At 38.6% G+C, this 23,868-nt stretch overlaps 2 protein-coding genes across 3 annotated transcripts in view; both read left to right on the forward strand.

Annotated features, from left to right (window-relative positions):
* Positions 1–9,991, forward strand: part of tex264b (testis expressed 264, ER-phagy receptor b) — a 49,041-nt gene extending 39,050 nt beyond the window's left edge. Inside the window, exon 4 of the mRNA XM_008408720.3 lies at positions 9,129–9,991. Within this exon, the coding sequence (XP_008406942.1) occupies positions 9,129–9,409 (281 nt within the window). The 3' untranslated portion in view covers positions 9,410–9,991. The remainder of the gene's footprint in view (positions 1–9,128) is intronic.
* A 4,410-nt stretch (positions 9,992–14,401) lies between these two features.
* grm2b (glutamate receptor, metabotropic 2b) overlaps positions 14,402–23,868 on the forward strand; it is a 34,860-nt gene continuing 25,393 nt past the window's right edge. The window contains exons 1-2 of one of the 2 annotated variants that reach the window (XM_008408722.3): positions 14,402–15,287; positions 20,686–21,304. In XM_008408722.3, coding sequence (XP_008406944.2) covers positions 20,798–21,304 — 507 coding nt within the window. In that variant the 5' untranslated portion in view covers positions 14,402–15,287; positions 20,686–20,797. The remainder of the gene's footprint in view (positions 15,288–20,685; positions 21,305–23,868) is intronic. The other variant, XM_008408721.3, reaches the window with a different exon arrangement.

Consider the following 23,868-nt stretch of genomic DNA (forward strand, 5'->3'; position numbering starts at 1 on the left):
AATCAAATTATATCCTGAAGATAGATAGCAGCTTGATGACAATAAGCTCAAAATGCAACAAGTGGTTCATATGAAGAAACATTTATTTCAAGGGCATGAATATAATTTAGCAAAAGTCTGGATGTATTTGATCAAGTTTTTTACCCCCACTTTTTGCTGAATTGTGTCCTGATGTTGCCAGTTTTTTGCTCAGATTTGTTTGTTTTTAGCAGCCTAATAATAGGACCTTATTGAATATGTTGATATTTTAAACTGTAGCTCAATAAAAATGTCGGACTTTTTAATCACTTCCAAACCTGGTAGCATCTTAGCTAAAGCCCACTTATCAATAAGATATTCAGGTTTAGTCTTTCATTCAGATGTAAATTCTATATTGGAAAATTTTGGCACCTTTTTGCAACTTTATAAAAACTCAATAAGATGCTTTTCTTTATTTGCATGATGACATCTCAGTTTTTTTTAAACTTAAAAATAACTATAAAAATCAAGCAAAGAAAAATACTGCTGAAATGTAAAACATACCTGATAATATTTTCTTTCTTTTTCTAACTACCCAGATTTACATCAATTTCCATTTGAATTTCACTCGGTCTGAACAGAAAGCCAGACCCTAGAAGGTCCCCTGTAAATCTTTACCATTTTTTTTTTCTCCAAAGCAAACAAGAGCGCTGCTGACAAATCCTGCTCCTCATGTGTCATGGCCACAGTGCAGAGTGGAAGTGACATTCAGGTCCATGCCTCTGAATGATAATGTGACAGATAGTTGTGCCCCTGTCACACTGGGATCTTTTCAGCCAGAGCGAGCCAGCGGAGCATTCAGGCCACTGGAAGCTTCTTCGGTCTATTGACACCCCGCTCCACACGCACTTGCACTCGACCACCAGCCACCGCCGCAGCCCCCCCAAACACTCGATACCAATCCTGTCTCGGTGACCTTATCAACCCCCAGCCTCTGCACACATGGCTCCTCATACTGCCTGGCAGCATTCTAACAATTATCCTGTCAGTCCTCGGCATACTTCACTCGGCTGCAAAAGTGGTTTTGCATTTTGTATCAGTGGTAGTTCTTTATAAACATGCTGCATTTGCCGCCTCGGCTTGCTGCTTTAAGACTTCTGGGAACAGTTTCAGGTCAAGCATCAGGTAATATTAAAGGAATAACTCACAGCTCAAGTCCAGCAGAATATGCGTCTAGTTTTCAGTAGAGCTTGGTTGTGTTTTCTTGTTTATGAACTTATTTTGTTTCAGCACATCTCAGCTTCACTTCTGTCGAGCAACTTTAAAGCAATTATAAATTTCAAAGTGCATAGTAACTTAATAAAATGTATAGACGAGAGCAGAAAACAAATGTCAATAAAAGCAAAGAAGTAAATGCAATCAAATGTACATTCACCAGTCACTTTGTTGTGTGCAATTTCTTAGTAATTTGTTGGACTTCCCTTTGGCTTCACATCTGCTTTAATTTTGAATGCCAGACATTTTACAAGGTGCTGGGAAGAGCCCTCAGAGATGGCATCACACAGTTGCTGCAGACTCCTGCACATTCAATATTTAAAACTCTTGTTCCTCCAAAACCCAAATGATACCAGTTGGATCTGCCGTACCCTTTTGCAAAGTTCAAGAAGCCTGGTTGAAATAATTTGAGCTTTATGACACAGGATCCTCCTAGGAAACTCTGCCAGAAGACAGGCACACTCTAGTCACAAAGTGATGTATGAAGTTAGCATCAGGTATGCTGCAGTGCTTAAGCAATGCTCACCCAAAGTATGCCAAAAAAAATTAAATAAAATAAAACATCCTCCGCACCATTACATCACCAGCCTGAACTGCTGATGCAAGGCAGGATGGATCCGTGCTTTCATGTTGTTTACCTCAAATTCTGACTCAAGCATCCGAATGCTGTTGCTAAGATTGAGACTCACCAAACCAGTCATAATTTTTCCACCTTGTTATAGTTGAATTTTGGTGAGCCTGTCACTCTTGTAGCCTTAGTTTTCAGTTCTCCCCTGACAGACTGAGTGTAGTACAGGGGTGAAAGTAAGGGGGTACAGTCGGGTACTGCGTACCCCTAAAAGATTTAGCGGGGGTAGCAGTACCTGCAAGAGATGGCAGAGGCTGTCAGCTGTAAAAAATCAACAGGTTCACTTTGCAGCCGTGAGTTCACCCACTAATCAGCCGTAACTGATTAGTTTTTCAAGAACAATCTAAAACACAACTTAATCAGTTAATAAATAACTTTTTTCCCACTTCATATTGTTTCTGAACTGTTCGTGTTTTGCTAGAGCAGCGGGGCAACGCGTTCATTGCGGAACGTTTTAAGTCGATCTCAACATTAGGTGACAAACTGAATGTTATTAAAGAACAACAACAACAAAAATCAACAAAACGTGTTCACATTAATGACAACAAAAATAATAATCTCAGTGATCATTGTTTCAACAAGGTGTTGCGCAATTCTGTGCATTTCAGTTCCATTACCATAATGACTAGCAGAGCAGGAGTCTAAAATTCCTCTGGAACCTGTTGGAGGAAAAATATCCCAACTTCAGAAGATGAGCTTTTAACCTAACAGAGCTCTGTAGTTCCTCCTGTCAGGGTGAGGAGGCATCATGTTAGGAAGAGAAGTGGAAGCTGCAGGATCTTCAGAACAAACAGGTCGTGATGCTGGGCTACTGATTATCCCTCTATCTGGACACAGGATCAATAGAACCAGTTTAAAAGCTAAAGTGAATGGTTATATGCCAGACATGGAAAACTGGGATGCCCTCCATGCCATGATGTTCAGAATTTAGGTCTCATGGCATCTCAAGGTGTCAACATTGCAGCCAGTGGGTTGAGGGAAACACAGCCTTATTTTATAACAATTCAAGAGCTACCAGCTTCGCAAAAACATTAATCAGCACAGACTCCAAAGCACACAAAGACATAATTGTGTGTGTGTGTGTGTGTGTGTGTGTGTGTGTGTGTGTGTGTGTGTGTGTGTGTGTGTGTGTGTGTGTGTATGTATATATATATATATATATATAAGTCCTGCCTTAGAAGGACTTGCCTTCTAAGGCAGGCAAGTCCTGCCTTAGAAGCCAGGACTTGCCTGGCTTCTAAGGCAAGTCCTGAGAAGCCAGCTCAATGGCAAGAACAAGATCCGTGCAATAAACAGCTATGCCTTACCAGTAATCAGATACCCTGCCGGAATAATTAGCTGGCCAATGGAAGAGATGAAGGCCACGGATGTTAAGACTAGGAAGCTACTAACCATGCATGGAGGATTCCACCCCAAATCCAGCACCCTGAGACTGTACACGAGCCGTAAGGAAGGAGGCAGAGGACTAGTGAGTGTGAGAGCCACTGTCCAGGATGAAACATCCAAGATCCATAAATACATCAAGGACAAAGCCTCAACGGACGATGTGCTCAGCGAATGTCTCAGGCAATGGGGAACAGAAGACAAGGTGCTGGAGGTACCATCATGGGAGGACAAGCCCCTACATGGGATGTACCACCGACAAATAACTGAAGTGGCTGATGTCAGGAAAACCTACCAATGGCTGGAGAAAGCTGGACTCAAGGACAGCACAGAGGCTCTCATCCTGGCCGCCCAGGAACAGGCCCTAAACACCAGAGCAATAGAGGCTCAGATCTACCACACCAGACAAGACCCAAGGTGTAGGTTGTGCAAGGAGGCCCCTGAGACAGTCCAACACATAATAGCAGGGTGCAAGATGCTGGCAGGGAAAGCCTACATGGAACGACATAACCAAGTGGCGGGCATAGTGTACAGGAACATCTGTGCAGAATATGGACTGGAGGCCCCGAGATCACAGTGGGGAACACCCCCAAAAGTGGTGGAGAATGACCGAGCTAAGATCCTGTGGGACTTCCAGATCCAGACAGACAAGATGGTAATGGCGAACCAACCGGACATTGTGGTGGTGGATAAAGAAGAGAGGAAAGCCGTTGTGGTGGATGTAGCAATACCAAGTGATTACAACATCAGGAAAAAGGAGCATGAGAAATTGGAGAAATACCAGGGCCTCAGGGAGGAACTGGAAAAGACCTGGAAGGTGAAGACCACAGTGGTGCCTGTGGTCATCGGGGCCCTCGGGGCAGTCACCCCCAAACTGGAGCAGTGGCTCAAACAGATCCCAGGAACAACATCAGACATCTCAGTCCAGAAATGTGCAGTTCTAGGCACAGCCAAGATACTGCGCAGAACCCTCAAGCTCCCAGGCCTCTGGTAGAGGACCCGAGCTCAGAAGATGAAACACACCACCCGCGGAGGGTGAGAAGGGAATTTTTTTTTTTATATATATATGGGGCCTCAGATCAAAACAAAACTCGCTGGTTTTATTTTGTTACCGAATGCATTGAAGTTAGTTTCGAGTTGGATATTGGATTTTCCAATATCCGCAGAGTAAGCGGCATTTAGCTCGAGGTGGATCCGATTTATGAACACTAATTTCGGCCAGCCGTTCTCTAGCTCCCTCCTCAAGCGCTCAGAGGTTCACTTCATTGTGTTCGGTACCACAACAAAACCACCGGGATAAAATTTGTTTTGGTTTGTGGCCTGCAAAAATGGCACAGAGCGACTGCACCTAAACGCCCCACAACGTCTGACGCAGTGACGTTGGTTCCAAAACTCTATTGACCAATAGTAGACATAGAAGGCAGCTCTCCTCATTAACATAACGATGCAGCAGAAAACCAGCAAGCAGAAAAAGACAAAGCAAAATATCTATTTTTCTTGACAAAAACGCATGTTTAGGGGAAATAAGAAAGAAAATGTATACATTACTTGACGAAAACTCGTGTTAGGAAAAGGGAAAACTAAATATATATTTATGCCTTTATTTCTTATCAAAAATATATTTATTCTTTTATTTATATATTTATTCTTTTATTTCTTATATTGTATATATATATATTCTTTTTTTATATATGTCGAATATATATTTATTCTTTTGTTTACATATTTATATTTTATTATTATTTCGGTTTTGGTCCTCCATATGTGTCTAGTTGTAGATATTGTCTGTCTGTCTGTCTGTCAACACGTACATACACACGCGCGCGCACACCCCCACACACACATATACAAACACACACATATACAAACACACACACACACATATATATATATATATCAGTGATTCTTGAGAATAGGGACAAAACAGGTCCTTTGGATAAAGCACAAAAAAATTTGAATAAAATATATACAAAATATAATTTTTTCAAATATCTGACTAAACTAACCTGGCTCATGTCAGCACAACAATGTGTATTTTCCAGGTATTTGCTGAATGTTTTTTTATTTTAAACATTGTAGACGGTGGATGATGCCTGTAAAAGCCCTTGTCCAGGAGCAGAACTCAATACAATTTAATAGTTTAAAACAATTAAAGATACTAAAATTATATATTATGACAATTAAGTATAAGTAGTCACATAAACAATTACAAAAGTATCAATAAATTGAATTAAAAATAATTTTTATATATTTTTCAACTCCATCAAAATGTGTCCCTAGTTTTTGTCAACACCGTCAGAAATGAAAAGAATGTAAAAAAATCAGGCATTATTGGGGGGCACCAGAACTTCTGAGGACCCCATGACCTCTTCCTTTCTCTTCCTTTGCTAAGAGGGCTAGTTAGCTCTGGTTAGCTTATGTTATTCTTTTGTTTTTTCTTCTGTCTTATTCCTAAATTGTTTGTCACAACCATGATGTGTCAACACCATAATTGACAATTGTTTTGGATTGGACATGTGGTTCTAAAACTGAATCTGGTTTAGGAGTCAAACTGAAATTAATATTTGCTTTTACTTTTCAAATGAATAAATAAAACTGTTCCTGAAATAGTCTTTATTTATGGTTAGTTGATTTGATTTTAATTGTACAAATTAATGTTTTTTTTACATCTTAAAGTAGAGGTTATTTAACTTGCTCAAAAATAACTAATAGTTATATTCAGATCAGAAGCCAGTCTCAGGATCATGTTGTTTTACAATTTATAGAGGATATGTTATGATAAAAACCCCATGAGTAAACATCCTTTGTGCTCAGATGTTAAGAAAGATAACTAAAATTTAAATCTGGAGAAGTGTGTATGTTTTAGATGGAAAAATGTAGGAACCCCTTTAAATCTCAGATTTAATCTAACTTTATGTTATTCCTTAGGCTTCAACCTATTTCCAATGACTGGTTTTACTCATGTTCACCCAGACAACTTGTGAAATGTGATTTTGGATCCTGACTGGGTTTGAGGAATCTCTTGCTGTTAGATGATTAAATGGAGGTCACATAACCAAATTTTCTTACATTAGGGGATTATTAGGTTGTACAAAATGAAGCACAGAAGAAGTGAAATGATCAGAATCCCTTACGTTCCTCACATGTTTTGAATGAAGAAATTGCCATAAAAACAACTACAGTTGTCATAGATTAACTTTTTTTTTAGCTTTGATGGGGTAATAAGATTATATTAGGAATACGGTTATGAAAATAGTATGAATAAGATATAAAAAAAAACATATTCATGTTTGAATCTGATTCTACATTAGATTAAATTATTTTAGATGACTATTCTTATATCTCCTCTTTTGCTCTCCACACAACCTTTTCACTGACTTTTCTTCAGTGTAAATGTAGAAATTGTAGAAATTTTCAGACTGACTGTCCTTCCCTGTTGCCAGCTGAGCAACGTCTTTGTTGTACTTTTTCATAAGCATCTACCATCAAATCCTGCTGCTATTTGAGTAAACTTTAAGTACTTTCTGCTAAAGAAACTTGATAGACCTGTCTCTCCTGCACAACATTTAACTTTTTTTTTTTTACTTCAGCTTCTGTCCTGCACCTTCAGCTGACTGAACAACAACAGTGAGCTGCATATGTGAACAATATATCTCTCTTATGCAACCGTACAACCAAAATCAAAGCAGAGTCATTGTTTATGACTCTTACTTTACTTTACAAGCTGCTTTGAAAGATCTGTGGCCATTGGTGCTCAGCTACTACATAACCTGTTTATTGTATACATGCAGTTCTATTTAAACTAAAGCAGCATTGTAGAGAACTCAGTAATGTAAGAAATATGCTAAAAGTTGCAGAGAAAGGTCTTTACTAGGTTTTGGTACTTTGCAAAATGTTCATATTATTCAATAGTCTTGAATTTTACAGCTGCCAACTTCTATATGTCTATTTAGGCTTTCTGTCTGACTGGACCGTTGTAACACACAGATATCAATCTAAATCTAAAGAAATCTAAACAAGGATTTAGTAGCTCTGGCTGCAGGTTTAGGGTTGGATACTGATGGAAGGTGAACCTCTACCCCGTTTTTTTTTTTTGCAGTTTCCAGCAGATTTTGCTTAAAGTTTTACCCTGTACTTGGCACCATCCGTTTTGTACCCAGTCTGATCAACTTTCCTGTTCTTACTTAACAATGCAATGCCCACAACACTATACAGCCACCATTATGTTTTACTATGGCTCTACTTTTAGTCTTAGGATTCTCTGAGAAAGGCTAAAATGGTTTGCAGAGAGATGCTGGTCTGCATTAAGACTCTGTGTACTAAGCCTGACTCTCATGATTACCCAATAAAGCACATTGTAGTTTTTTATTTAAGCTATGAACCATCTGCCAATCAAATTCACCTAGAGACCAGTGCTTAAAGACACCACTAATCCTATAACCCACACAATGCAAATTCCACCTCCAAATGAAGACATAATGCCTATTGTGTGTTTCCCACTTTAGATGGGATTTTTCTTTCTCCCCACTGACTGATTAAGTTTTGTAACTTGCTTCGGGGGCTTCCAGCCAAACCGCTGCTCTTTTTGTCCCCATTGTGCTTTTTTTTATTTATTTAATTTTCTCTCTTGTCTCATCAGCCCCATGCATGAGGTAGCTGTAAATTAATCATACTGAGCTTCTGGCTAAATTATAATTGACTTTTCTTTGCCTTTTTATATGGATTTTCTCCAATAAAAATTGTACTTCACTCTTGTTCGTACTGTTATAAATACCTTTTTTTCCCACCAGTAACTTTTTTTATACTGACGCAGGTAGAAGTCATCAACAATCAGTTTTCTTTCAAGGTCATTTAGTAGTTTTGTTTTGTTTTTCTTCTTTTTTTTGACCCATGTTGATGTTCTCTGTCATAATTAACATATTTTCTCCTTTTAAAAATAAATCATGTTAGGAATGTAAACACAACACAGATTAAGTCTTTCTTTTACCATTTATTTTGGTGTTTTGTTGAAGTCAGAAAACATCCAGAGTAAAAGTATTCGTGAACACTTCTGATCAAAACACGCACTCAATATCTGTAAAAAATATATATATTCTGGTAATTTAATGTATTTAATGATAAAATAAATGGGTTCACAAGTTTGTAAAACAAATTGTTTCATTTTACGACCTCATTTTGGACCCGTCACCAGCACTGTTTAAAACCTGTAAGATATTTAGTTTCATTGTGTGTTGCTGCTCAGAACTGACTGAGTTTTTTGAAAATATACAGTATATTGATAGAGACGAAAAGTCAACAAACTGAATTGCTTAGAAGTGAAACTGGATCTCTAAGCCTCCAAGAAATTAACTGAAAAAACTCCCACATATTCAGAGTCGTTGTTTATATGATCCCATCCAATTAAAACCTTAAGCTCGTTGAAGTTTCCAATTAGCGACACCTCACTGCCTATTTTTGGTTTTCGGCTTCAACTAACAGCACAAGGTGTTGAAGCTGCGAGTTCGTTAACAAACGGAGAAATGTGAGAGGCAGATATGCTATAGCTGCCTTGTCATTATGAAACCAAGTGGGGGAGGAAAGGTGAGAGCATTCCCTTTTTTTTTTTTTTTTTTTATTAAATTGAGATCCAGGCAATATGTTAGCAACAAAGGGAATCACAGATCACATGAATGATTGACCTGTTTTCTGGAAGATAAAGGCAAACTTGTAAGCAAGAGCCCTTCTGGACTCAAATCAAAGTGCAGCTCAAATGGTTCCTGCGGTGTTTTTGCTTGAATCCCAGCGTGGAGATTTTGGCCAGTCTTTCATTCCTCGTGCGGTGTTTGTTTATGGATGTCCTCTCACCATCTGTCCTTCCCCTCCCTTTGTTTCATTGCTGCTTTAGGTGCAGACTCCAACAGCGAATACAGTTCTGGGAGCGGCGTTCTGCTGTCAGACAGCAGAGAGACGTCATCAGAGGCGTCCTCCGTCCGCTCTGTGCCCGTCCGAGATCAAGGGAGTGGAGACAACAAAGGGGGGAGCTCTGGGGCAGCCCAGTTTAAAGAACCGAAGTGGGAGTGGAGTGGCGGAGTTCAGAAAGGGAGAGGACAACATGGAGAGTCCAAAGAGGAGAGCCTGGAGGTCTCCACGGAGAAGTTGTGGGGCGTCGTTGGAGAGGAGGAGTAAAGATTCAGTGAGACCTATAAGCTGAGGAAGAAAAAAAAAATGGCTGCTGCACTGTATGTTGTTTTTAAAGAGCAATTCTTATCAAAAACCAAAACCACCAACGGTGTTTAAAGAGTTTTAATGAAAAACATTTATATTCACAAAAGTTTAAATTTTCACTGGGCTTAATGCATTTTTATTACTGAAGAGTGTTTTCAGTTGTGCCTGAGATAAAAAGACAACTGGTGCTAGACTCTGCAGATGCATTTGCAGTAAAGAACTGCACAAAGTTTCAACAAAGTAACGGGGATTCAAAGCTTTTGGGATTTTGTTTTTCATTTAGTTTCACAGCTATGGAAATAGCTGTTATGCTGTATCACTTTGAAACAAGAGTTCTTGTTTCAAAAGCGTCGTTTCTGGTTGTGTTCATTTCATAGTCTTTGTTAAAAAGAAAATGTAAATATCTGGATATTTTTCCCCCTTTTTAATGTACAAAATTATTTGATATGTGTTGACAATACAACAATTTTTACTTGAAAAAAACAGATACCTAAGGTTTATGAAAGATTTTCACTCTCTAGAAAAATAAACATTTTACTTGAACATCCGGTTTTAGTGTTTTGTCTTGACCACATTTCCTCCTTTCAGAACGTTGCGATGGCTGGACAGTCCTCTGAAATCTGTACTTTGATTTAGTTTGGATGGATAAACATGATGCCATTCTGCCATCTTGTGATCTCGCACATGAGGTAAAATGACAACATTTTACTTCAGATGTTGTCAATTAACCTTTTAGATTTTTACAGAGCCATAATAAAGTTGTTTTTTTACTTCAAACTATTTTGTCATCCACACATTTATTTAAGGTTTGTTGAACAATGGCATAATACAAGACTTAGGTGACTTGTATTATGCCTGCAAACAACTACCCTTGTTTATTAGTCCACCTGGAGAAGAATATGCTAATTTATTTAGCAAACAGTTTTTTTATGATGCATTTCAGCTTAATGGTTTAGATATTTTTATAAGCAATGCTTTTATTACGGACTCAGAAAAGAAGTTAATTTTAAGCTGTTGCAAATTAACTGTAATAATTGATCTTTCAAGCGTAATGACTTTTTGTTTATCTACTGGTGTCTGAATATTTCTATACATTTCTTTCCCCCTGATGTAGATTTTCTTCTGCTCACTGTTGAAGATCTGTTTGTGTCGCACCTGTTTCATTTGATCTGAATCAATATTCAGCAACATTCTTCCTGTAAAACCTCCTCCACCTGTGAAACTGAGAACGTGATCACAGTCAGTGTTCATCCGAGACAAGTGGGCGAATCATTAATATTCAAATCACCGTAAGTGGAAGCAAAGCTTTGAAGCAAATCCATGAAATCGCTTCAAATCAGGCCGGTAGCAACTTTTTGTCACCCTGCAATATTTTATTTTTAATCTGATGGAGGTGTCATACTAGGATATAATGTTTTTATTTTTTTCCCCCTCATTGTTAGCAATCTCCAGCGTGGATTTTATGTGTTAAACCAACAGAATGTTGCAAATAACAGTAAAGAGGAAGCAAATTGATATTCAGTTTACAAATAGGCATCCAAAAAGAGTGCTTTATTCTTATGTCCCTAAATAAAATCCATTCCAATTACCTTCAGAAGTCAAACTAATTAGTAAATGGAGTTCATCTGTGTTCAATCTGATCTCAATATAAATCCAGTTGTTCTGTGAAGACCTCATACTGGAAGTACACATCGAGACTAGCTTCTTAAGATTGTAAGATCAAATACAATTCAAGACTATTCTAAAAAGATTGATGCCTTTCAATGTCATCAATGTGTGGTGGAGGTGAACCACTTTCTCTTGAGATGAATAAGGATTTTGTTTTTCTTCGAGTTTTACGATAAAAAACCCAAAAACTCTACAGGTTCGTTTAGCCTTTAAGGTAAACAAATGATGCATCAGATGACTCGTTGTCCACAATCTGACCGATAACCGGCTTGGTTGGAAACGGGTTGGAATAACTTTGGAATACCAAGTAAAATACAAACACCGCGGTGGGATCTTCTGCAAGACAACATTTGCATATTCAAGCCTCATCTGCCAGTTTGATATCCGAGAAAAAAAAGTAGCCTTCATGGAAATTTTGAGCTCCCTAACAATTCATTAAGCTGATTTTTCTTTTGCTGACAAGCGGTCATTTCGCTGCGCCGGGGTGTTTTTTATTTTATTTTATTTATTTATTTTTTGACAGAACAAGGAAGCAGATAAAAACACAAAATCACAAACAGACTGAGCCAGACTCACAGAGCTTCAGAGATCCACCAATCTACTGTAAACTGGGCTTTGATTGTTAATTACCAAAGTGATGAGCTTTTACCCATCACATAATCCACAAATAAGAAGATCTATGCGTTTACATTTTTAATCTAAATGGTGATTACTCCAAAGATGGAGTCGAGATCCCACAGGAGAAACTTAAATGTGATAGATGAGTTTGGGAGTAAACGCTGAGACGCTTTAACTGTGTAATTATAAAATCCTCTACAAAAGTGAATACACTTTACTTTTTGTCAAGTATACTCCAGGTTCTAACTGCACATTTTGTGCACAAGATCTAGAAATTATGTATTTGCAAAATTGCACATACTCTCGTACAGTTACAATGATAATTTGATGATTTGTGTCCTTTTTTTTTGCCTTAATTTAGTTTAACACTTAATAACAGGCTAGAGAGAATAACTTTTGTGCAAAGTAACTCCTGACACCATAGTGACAAGATGAGAGAAATAAGGTTAATATCCTGTGCTTAAACAAGAGAAGGAATTCAGACATTCAAATTATGAACTGTAATTATATGCAACCTGGAGTGTTTTCTATCTTTGCAGATGTTACTGCGATTTTAAGATGAAAAGGTATCAGTCCTGCAGAAAACTTATGGTTTTTGTTTTTATTGTCAAATGGAACTCAAAGTCACAATGTTAATCGGTTCAATACAACAAAAACTGATACAATTTTAAATCATCCCTAATTTCTTTATTGAGTTCACACCACCATACTTATTTGTCTTTTGAGGCAATCTTGATTAAGTTTTTCTTTAAGCTTTCTTTTGACGTTGGCAGCTTTTAGTCAAAGCAACAACAACAGCAATGGTTTACAATCAAAGCCAAAAGGTATAAAGATCTCATGACTTCATCATTCAGTTGGTGGTCTATCTTTTTTCCAACTTTTTATCTAATAACCTTTAGAATTTAACACTTAACTAATTTCCCAGGGCAAGTAAACAACCAAACGCTGGCTGTGTCTTTTAGGCCGTTTCTAATTAAAATAATGTCTACTCTAGACTCAGTTGTCACACCAAAATTATCAGTTGAATAAAAATAATAATAGGTTTTTATCAAAAACACTGTCGGTACCTCCTGAATAACACGGTTTTCCGTGTTAGTTAAAATTATGACACTGGTACCAAATTAGTCAACTTCATTAGGGCACAAACAATAAAAGCTTTCCAGGTCTGTAAAATTTGCGTGACCAAATCGAGACAAAGAGGGAATTAATTGTAGATTGTGGCCTAATTGTTCAGTTGCTGTCAACGCAGAAAAAGCAGCAGGGAGACTGATGCGCGCTGACCGCTGGCTTGAAGCACTTTCCTCCTCTGCCCAGTAATTTCGCCAGACATTAATTGGCATGTTCCTATCTAAACTCTGTGTGCCACCCACATGCCCTCAACCATTGCAATGTAAACCACAATTCCTCTTTTTTTTTTGTTCTCTGCGGGAGAAAATTGGCCCTTTTGTGTTGGCTGGGGGAAATTATGCAACAAGCAGCAGCAACAGCACCAGCACCCGCTCGTCAGTTTTAATTGCCACTGTACTCAGGGAAAAGGTTCTTCTGTTGGGATGTGCATTTTCAGTCTGTGTGGGGGAGAGAAGGGATGCATGAAACTGCAATGATGCTAAATTCACATAAAAAATAAGTTTCCGTTACTTGCTGAACGTCTCCAGCATAAACTAAAGCCTAATGGGTGTTTGCCATGGTAATTTAGACACAGAATGGCGCAGCTGATTCTCTCTTTCTCCTCTCCGCACTAATTATGCAGCAGGAAGGTAGTTGATGTAATATTGTTGCGGTTCGGGTAAAAGTGTTTTGGAGCAGTTATAGAGTGTGATTTCGGGACACTTCCGGTCAAACCCGTCGCTGACCACTGATGGCTGTTTCATATCGATCATCTCTGGCAGTTCGCGAAAAGCTCAAGTTGTTTTGTGGCTAACTAGTGAACCAAAAATGAAACTGAGCGTGTTTTGCAGTAGTGCTTAAGAAAAGACAACAACAACAACAAAAAAAAGTGGAATAAAAAAAGCTTTAAGAAGATTGTGGAGATAATAGCAAATCTGTGTCTGGTTTTAGCCTTGAATGAGAATAAATGTGGATCTTAACTTTGCCATAATCTAATATTTCCTTTTTAAAAATACATTTAGTCAAAAAATTTTAGATATATACAATATTTTTATTTTAATCATTTAGCAAGGTGATAGGTTTCAAAAATGTGCTCCTATTTTGTTGGCACTTTTCAAATAAATCTGTAGAAAGGTGCTTTGTGTAAGTCCACAGTCAATTCTGAGGTGTTTCAATGCACTGCATTAGCTTGAATCTAAACCAAATTTCAGTTTAAACATTTGGTTGCAATACTGTGGTAGTAAAATTTTGCCACCACAGTAATTTAGAAAGAACCAATAAAATGAGCAGCTTTACAGCTCAGAGATGATCGTGTAGAAAGGAGGCACTTTTGTAAAAAAAAAAAAAAAAAAAAAGCACCTTGGAGCCATTTGTTGTAAATTGGCGCTGAATAAATGAACTGAATTAAAGTGAATTAAAAAAAGATAAAGCAGAACAAGGACAGCTAAGCATTTCCTCCCCCGGTAAGCATGTGTGCCACGGGGCGTATTTTCCTCTTCTTTTCGTAGTGAAAAACAAACTATGCGCAGTGCCTCTCAAGTTCATGAAGCGTTTCGCCACTCACCTCAAGAGCGATTCAGTTTTAATGAGATGGAGGTGAATGAGGACCTGGCCAGCCTTCGCGGAGCAGTTGAGAAAAAGGAGAGAAAGAAAAAAAACAGATTCTCTTTTCTAAAATTAGCTGAACAGAGGGAAGATCTAGTGTAATCTGTTTAGGGGTGTTTTTTGTTGTTGTTTTGTTTTCTTTTTCCTCACGTTTTTCACATAACTTGACACATTTCGGTTGGAGAAAGGGATGATTAAAGTATGTGAAAAGACACACGAGAAGATAGGAGCTTGGTTTTAAGGTGTTTTTATTGTTCTTGCCTTCTCAGCGTCCCCCCCCCCCCTCACCCAACCCCCCCACAAACGTACAGCAGGCTCATTATTCTCGAATCTAGAAACAATTGGGGTGGCCGGGGGTAGATCGGCGCGTCATTATTTCTGTGGAGGCACAGAGAAAGGTTGCATCCAACTGATCTCCAGCAGCATTTCTCAGCAGCAGCTCCTTAACTTCCCAAGTCCAACCTCGCTGCTGTTTCGTTTAGAGTCCCTCTGCGGTCGGACAGGTGGGATCCCCTCTGTGGTTGTTTTGGACGCGTCGTGAGCGGTGCTTTTTTTTTTTTTCTTCCCTTCTTCTTCTTTTCTACTCTGAGTGAGGATCGATTGATCGGCTGGAGAGGCAGAAGTTGCAGGATCGTCGGGAGGAGTTCACCAGTGAGAGCAGCACTTCAGCACCAAGGACAGATCCTTTGCAGCTGGCTGACGAACATGCTCAAAGTGAGCAACATCTGGACTCGGCTCTTCCTCACGAAGCTCGACGCGCGTTTTGTGTAGATCACCGATGCCCGACTGGTGCAGAGGAGACATCCAGAGATATACTTCTTCAAAAAAAAAAAAAAAAAGGGTAAGAAACTATGAAATATACTCTGGACTTACATTGTGCTTCGTGTTTTACACGAGTTGTTTGTTGTTTTTAAATCTTCTTGTTACGGAGTTTTCCAGCCAAATTCGTCACAATTTACTTATTAGATAGCAGAACTTTTGACAAATATTTTTTACTTTATCCAAATAAGTCACAGCAGATACAGTAAAGCAACAGTTATAAGCGTGTGGTTGTTATATATCACTCTGTTTGGCTGAGCATAGGCATGCAAATAAGAGAGAAGGGCTGGGGGTGGGGGGCAGTAGTGAAGGCAATCTTTTCTCTCTATTATGATTCTCGTTATAATATTCTTTGCTCATTGTTAAAGCATTTTAATAGATAAATTCAAGAATGTTTTTTTTAAATACCTGCACAGTTAATATGTTCATAAAATAAACAAGTCAACCTGTTGTCTCTCAGTCTGTCTGTGTTAATCTAATTTCCCCCCCATTAAACATCCAGGTGGGATTTTTTTTTTATTTTTTATTTTTACTCAATGAAATGTGGTTTCTGGGAGTTAAACGGGCCGACAGCCCAGATTTCCCCACCCCCCCCCAGTGCGGGTTTGGATCAAATTATGCATCTGATCCATGTTCATCATCTGGCTCCTGGTCCACCACAGTTGCATCCTAATTCCTGCAGCTGACAAGTCCAGGTGGAGGGATAAACTGAGTCCCTGCCGGAGATGATATAATGATGGAAATCATGCAAATGGAGTGATGAAAGATGCAGTTTTTTTCATTACCCTGCCTTTTTTTTTTTTTTTTTAAATGAGGGTTTGTTTTTACTCATAAATAAGTATATATTGCCTTTTAAGATATGTAAAAAGGATACGCTTTTATTCCCTCCCCCTCATCTGTTTTTAGTCTATCTGGGGTTTTCCTGTTATTATAGCTTCAAACATGAGTCTGAAGGATGCATGTGCAGTGAAGTAGGCTCTGAATTAAGTGTCATGTCATTTACGCTGACGCGTTTAAATAAAAGTGGAAACAGACGTAAAGCACTCTCAGATAATTTGACATTTACAGATTAATTAAGATCACCGCATGATTTACTTGTATTCTTTCAATTAGAGAGATGCACCGACGAAAACAAACTGTGTCCTCACATTTATCGTCTGCTATCATCTACTTCCCCCCATTGCATTTCCTGCTATTAATATGCTGCACATCCCAGTCACCTATCAGCTCTGACTCCCTTCTCTGAGTCAACTCTTGCACGTTAGGTGTTTCTGCTCAAAGCGAGAGGACAATGGCTTCACGACGAAACTCCTCTCTGTGCCAGGGCTGCAGCAGAGATGCATTAGCTGATGGTTCAAAGCTGAGAAAAAGCTTTGCTGCCTTTTTTCTATTTTTCTTTTTGAACTCTCCTTTCAGAGGGAATATTGAGCGCAGTGACTCCACTGGCTGCCGGGTGTGAGTGTGTGACAGCCGTTTCAAGATAGTTTTTAATGATGTTATGGAGACGCTGTTCTGGCGTCGGAGGCAGAGATTTGGTTTAGTGCTGGCGTAAGTGAGCTGTTGACACGCCTCTCATTTAGGCTGCGTTTCAAGTAATTAGAGACAACCGTGTGTCTGATGGCTGTGAATCCAGTGCTCTAGTATTTATTTGCAGTTTAAGAAGTTCTCCTGGATGTCCAACCTTGGCCTGGTTTGCATAGGTCAGCCTAATTGGCTGCTCCTTATTGGACCATTAATTCACACTGTGACCCCAGTCTTTCCAGCCATCTGCTCTGGCAGAAAACATAGAGGAGCAATTAGACTTGTAACGTTGAACTGCTCAAGTTATTTTCTCACCTCGACTTCTAATAATAGGGCACGGAAATGCCATCCACCTGTTCTTGCTGTTCAGAGCACAAAGCGGCAGCAGATCCAAGACTAGTCTGACATCACAAGCTCCATACATTTTCTAGTGTAATCCTCTTGGAGGGGCAGAGGAGTTGTGAATCCTACCGGAGCCTCGTAAGGTTTCCCACCCACAACCCTGATGTAATATTTATCTGGGAAGATATTTTGGTTTTCATTACACTCGCCCCCCCTCATCTTCTTTTCCACATTTCCTCTGTTGTTTGATAGTTGCACATCTTCTAAGCTGTCACAAGACATCGTTCGGAGCGACAACGTTCTAATTCACGTATAAAACCATATGGGCGCTACATCCGTGTGTAGCCTGCCTCTGCATCTCACCTCCCACCAACGGTGACAGTTTTCTGCATCTGTGACCACAGGAAACAGGGCACATTCAGGTTGAATGAAGTCACAAGAACAGAACTGATCATTTCAGCTACAGACTTACTAATCAGGAAGCAGTAGCAAAACGTTTCGCATTCGTCCAAAAGAGAGTGACAAAAGCTTTGGATTGGTTACCTGTCTTTTTTTTTTCTGCTCAGAGGGAGAGGACAATGGCATGATGACAAAAACTCCTTTTATGTGCCAGGGCTGGACAGAAAGGAGTTCGTTTTGAAAGCATTACAGCTGACATCTGCTTTGATCAATATGTTGACTCAAATACCTCAAAAATTTCAATTACAATGTTTGCATCAAATTGGTTTGCGTATTTTGATCCTGCACCCAGACATCACATCCGCTCCTTTCCTCAGTCCAAAACCACAAGCCACACAACATGATGGGGAGCTGGATTAGCATACATGTCTCACTGCCCACCTCCCCCTGCAGTCCCACCCTTATTTTTTTTTACCCCTCATGTTTCTATGGCAACCACAGTCGTTGAGGTGAACCGCCGTCTATGTGTTATCTCAAATATACTCTGTAGTGCCTTAACTATCTATAAATGTTTGATATGGTCACTCTGAGGGGATCTCTTTTTTTTTTTTCCTCAGTGTGATAAAAAATAAACACCGGTTTCAGTTTCACTTCGCAAAGTAAACTCAAAAGATTAAAAAGATTTCAGTCTGTCAACAAAAACAACTTCTGGCCTAAGTCTCCTCATCGAATTTTGATCTCAACAAGCCAAATAAGGCACTGTAGTTCAGACAGAAACCAATAAATTAGATAGCAACCACTAAAAGTAAAAGTTTATATATAAAGGGTTGGCCTGCAAGCTTTGGTTTGCCTCATTAAGGAGTGCTGTAACTGTGAACAAAAGTGTGGTTGAAATGCTGAACTAGGAGACTTGCAAACAATGATAAAGTGGTGCACCAACATAGAGCAGTATATAACTGAAAGTAGGAGACATAAATTATGAAAAATGATGCATGGTTGTCAGTTTTTCCAAGTAAAGTGTGGCATAGTTAGCCCGAATCCATACTTTTTCAAATCACTTTTCGCTGCAATCACAGCTAAAAGTCTCTGGATGTTTCGGTACCAGCTTTGGAAAACTTGAATGCATCTTCTTTTCAAAGGAGTTCAGTAAGATTGGATGGAGAGTGTCTGTGAAGAACAATTTTCAAGTCCCGCCACAGAGTCATGGTTATGTTTTGGTCTGGACTTTGGCCATTTTAAGACATGAATTTGGTTATATCATTCCAGATTTTCTCCTATAAGTGTACTGTATTTAGCTCAGCGCAATTACTGAGGTATCTGCTGAAGAAAAGGCTCTCGACAGCATGATGCTGCCACGACCACAAATCTATGGCTCGTGACAAACTTTAAGCAAGCTTTGTTATAAAACCTATAGCCTTTCCCTTCTTTCACTTTGCTATAAAGGCCAGATTTTTGAATCGTACAACTATTGATATCCCAAGAAGGTTTTTCTGTCTGAGTCATTTGATTTTAAATATCAGCCAGTATGATCAGACACTTCAAACAATACGTTTAAAAAGGAAGACGTTTCTAGATGGTGGCATAATTTGCATTGAGCATGTGTGATCTGAGCCGTATAGAAATGAATATCAACACTGGCGAGGCAAAAGTGATTAGAATACTTGAAACATTCAGAACTGCAAATAAACTTTATAAAATAATTGAATAATTTAAATGTAAATACTTTATCTGAACCTACGCTAAATAAATCATTTTTGCATAATGTCACATTTAACCAAAATAGAATCATTAGAAGCTTTGCGCATGCTTTGATTCCAATAGGATGGATCGGGTCTCCTCTCTGCTCCCCTGCAGGCTGCCTCATGAGGAGACTGACTTCATGCCAGTACTTCTGAGGTACTCATGGCAGACAAAGTCTCCAATAAATCTGAGAAAGTTGCTAGGTTAGTCAGTAGTCGCTTTAAAAAAAACAACAACCAACCAACCAAACAAACAAAAAAATAAATTTGGGGTCTGAAAAGTTGCTAAATAAAGCGACAATGTCGCTAAATTAGCAACAGTAGTAATCCCATTTCAAGATGATGTCGAATTCTGCTTCGCTTTACGGCCGTCACTGTTGCAAAGTGTCGCGCATGTGTTGTTTTGAAACAGTCTGACTGTATCCCCACATAACGATAGATGCTGTCATTATTCCCATTTGTGTTTAGAATAAATATATATCCGATCATTGATCGGGATGAATCACCCGATCCCGATCGAGTCTGAAACCACGTGATCGGACCTGATTACCAATCACGTGATCGGATCGGGACGCTCCTATGTCGCGTCATAATATATGAATAATCTCCATCACCTCAACATTTACAATAATTTTCAATGAATTAGAATATGGGTCTCGACGAGGCTTGTTTACATAACGTTAACTTGTGAACTGAATTAGTAAAATAGATAAACTTTTCATAAATATTCTAATTTATTGAATGTAATTAAATGAGGCAGTGAAGAGTAAAATGACTCGGTGAAAAATAAATAACATCTGAGAGGGTGTTTTATCCACAGCTAGAGACAGTTTAAGTCTTGAAAGACCCTTCCTGAAAAGACAAACATACAAATGTGTCTGCACAAAAACTGTTGATGCGCAAACATTTTATGTTAAAATGTTCATTTGACAGAGGTTTCTTATTTTTTAAGCCAACTTTAATTTTGGGTCAATCAAATACACCATGGCACACGTTTCTATGAATTAAAAAATAAATTAAGTTTATTTCCTAACTTAATGAGAATCGATAAGAGAATTGAAAAGGAATCAAATTGATAAATCATATCGATAATGGATCGCTAAATTCTTATCAATTCCCAGAGTCTCTGCTGGGGCTTCTTGTGATCAGTGTTTATGTGTGAGGACCATTTCAGGTACCGAGATGGAGTGAGTCCAAAGAATTGGCAGTGATCAACAGTAAGCACAGTGTTTAAAGATGGTGAGGGAAGAGAACGTGAGGATCAGCATCACCTCCATAGGCTTAAACGGGCTGACCTCCAGCTGGTTCTCATGTACTGCTAAATGATGTGCTTCAAATCGTCTTCACCAAGGTTTTTCTGCTCTTGTAAAAAAGCTAATCTATTCATTTTTTGTGATTGCTTCTCCCTCATACTTTCAGATAACACCAGAAATGCTGTGCTCGGAAGATTTAACAGTAGTCTGCCTTCGGTCCTCGTGAACATTCTCCAATCTCTTGTTTGACCAGCTCAACCCTGCAACCTGATCCTACCATGCTGCATGCAGTGCTCTGCACCAACTGGAAGGTTAGTTTTGCCCTTCATTGGCCCTTTCAAATGTTCCTGCTGGAGGTTCTGATACCCGGGGCCCTGCCAATCATCAGAGTACCGCATCCAGGTAAACGTGAGGTCGTCATAGATGGGGACATTGTGATTGGGGGCTTGTTCCCTGTGCATGAGAAAGGTGAAGGGACAGAGGACTGTGGGAAAATCAACGAGGAGCGGGGCATCCAGAGATTGGAAGCCATGCTTTTTGCCCTCGATGAGATTAACTCAGATGATCGCATCCTTCCCGGGCTCCGGCTGGGCAGCAACATCCTGGACACCTGCTCCAAAGACACCTATGGTCTGGAGCAAGCCTTGGATTTTGTCAGGTCGTCCCTCGATAAGGTGGATGATCATGGCTTCATCTGCCCTGATGGCTCCAGACCCATCGAAAATAACGTTCCACTGGCTATTTCTGGAGTTATTGGAGGATCCTACAGTGACGTTTCAATTCAAGTAGGTGGAGAAATTGATTTACTTCACATTTGCAAGTAAATGTAAAGAAAAAGAAAAAAAGTTGTAGCAGGTAACACAGACCAGCAGTTAAATTTATAAGAAAACCCCCAAAGGCCTTTGAATGTTTGTTGAAATGCAAACAAGTAGCCTTTTATTATTTCTAACCCTCAGATGCTTTAGGTGCTGACCTAAACTATATGTGAACAGTCACATGTAAAATCTTTTTAATATTATTTTTATTTAAAAGAAGAAAAAAATCACCAGAAAATAGCAATTAAAGCCAAATTTATCTTTTAACAATATATGTGTCCAATTACAAAACCCATCAGTCGTTTATTGGCCATTTAGGCTTTTCAGTAAATTATTCAGCCTGATAGTTTTCAGGTCAATCATATAGCATGTATATGAGCGTAATAAGGTGATCCTGTTTGGATATTTACACACAGTCTGTTAAGAGGTATTTATAAATACAGCTTATGAAAAAAAACAAGATTAAAAAAACACACTTTTCATAAAGACACTACATCAATTAAACATTTTGGAGAAAAATGTGCCAATGAGCTCTGCAGCAACAGTGCTTTTAAACAAAACTAAAAGCTAAACTAGATATGAAACTTCATATCTAGTTCTTCATATCTATCTTCATATCTATGTCCATCAAAAGTGAAATGAAAAGTGGTTGTTTGGATGCTTCATTGTTTGAAGCTTATACTATATGTAAAACAAGAGCCTGTTGATGTAAGACACGTGTACAGGGACAAGCCATTACTGCTCAGAATTGGCAAAATAAGACATGCAAGACTTGTCAAAAATGTAAGCAGGTTCATTTATTTGACTCCCCATTAAATCAGACAGTTTTCAAAATCAAAGTTAAATATTTTACATTGCTTGAGTGAATAACTTGCTTTCATTCTAATCTTTATTCTTCCTATAGCCAAACAGACCTAGAAATAATTACTGAATACACCAGGATAGAAAGTCTGTCAAATGCCAACAAAGAAAAAAATGGTTGTTGATTGGTACCCCTGCTCCCACACAGTTAGACAGTCATCGATCGCAAAATATTCTCAGCAGCATAATTACAAACACTCCTGTATCCTGTATTTGTTGTCTATTGTAATTGGTCAAGTTAGATTTGAGCCCCTTTGGGTAAGAGCTGGATTTTCTCAACACTTTCTCTAATTTGCATGTGAATACCTAGTTCAATATAATGACGTGATACATTCTGCTCTAATTATTCTCAGTGCCAATCATGTCCCAGTAAACAGATACTAAAGTTGTTACACTATCGGTTTGGAGTTTGTGTAATTAAATTCAGCAGAAATGTCAGTCTGGAATGTCAGGTCTCTTTGAAACAAATTTTCTAACCTAAAACTTTTAGTCTCTAATATCACACGCCTTGTTCATTAAATCCTACTTGTTGTTAATATATAGTTTCACATCTTCACAGTCCCTCAAATTTAGATACTTTTTTTTTCTTACTAACTTTTCTCTGAGTCTAAAGACTTTCAGTAAATTTATTATTTTTGTATCAGTCTGCCACCAGTGCTTGAAGCATCAACATTCACAAAATTACTTTGGCGGTGATTTCATTTCTGAATTGCATCCTGACCTTTTCCAAATACATATATTAAAAGTAGCCAGAGGGTAAGTGTCTGAACATAATTAATGATTTTTTCACTTCCCTTAGGTACAATAACTACTATGGTGCACAAGGTGTTAAAATCATCAGTTAACCTGACACGAAGAAACCGGAAGCCTAGACTCTTCATTTATCTAGAAACAGCCAACGGAAACCTTTCAGCTGTGAGGAAATAACACTAACGAGGCTGGTTTTATGATGAAGAAATGCTGTGATCTGGAGTTAAAAGAAAGTGTAACCATATCATCCTATTCACTATAATTAAAGCCTGTAGGTTGTAAGGAGTGTAACTGGTTTGCTGTCTCAACAGAGAAATTTCAAGTATACCTAATGTTGACTTCCTCAGCTTATTTTTTTTATGAAACATCTCATTGTAGTTGTTTTCAAATCAAGTTTCTGTATTGTTAAATTAGTTATTTTTTATTCTTTAGACGCTTATTTATAAACTAAAGGCCTGTAGTTAGACAGTGATGACTATATGATATCTCAGGTTTTTTTATTTGTCTGTTAAATGCATATCAAGGAAAGCGCAAATTTAATGATTATACCAAATCATGGATATGAGCTCAGATAAGTGACCATCAAATGATCAATTCAAAAGTAACACAGAGACATCAAACATTCCTCAGAAAATTGGGTAAAACACCCATCTCTTGCTTACAGACTGCACTCACAGCTGTGCTTGGCTCAGCTAGTACGCACTGCCAGCAGCATCCCTGCTGGTTTGTACAGAGCTAATGAGGCAAACCTATAGCTCTGTGACTATCATATAATCCTCATCTCATGCTTGTGTGTTTGTGTGTGTGTGTCTACACAGGGAGCTGCTGCACTCCAGTTAACTTTAAAAATATGTTCCTGGTCTCCATACCAGCACATCTATTATTAATGTAATGAGAGAGGTCATGAGTATTCAGCTGCTTAT

Source organism: Poecilia reticulata, chromosome 5 (genome assembly GCF_904066995.2).
Source record: "Poecilia reticulata chromosome 5, P_reticulata-male-v2, whole genome shotgun sequence".
NCBI classification, from domain to species: Eukaryota; Metazoa; Chordata; class Actinopteri; order Cyprinodontiformes; family Poeciliidae; genus Poecilia; species Poecilia reticulata.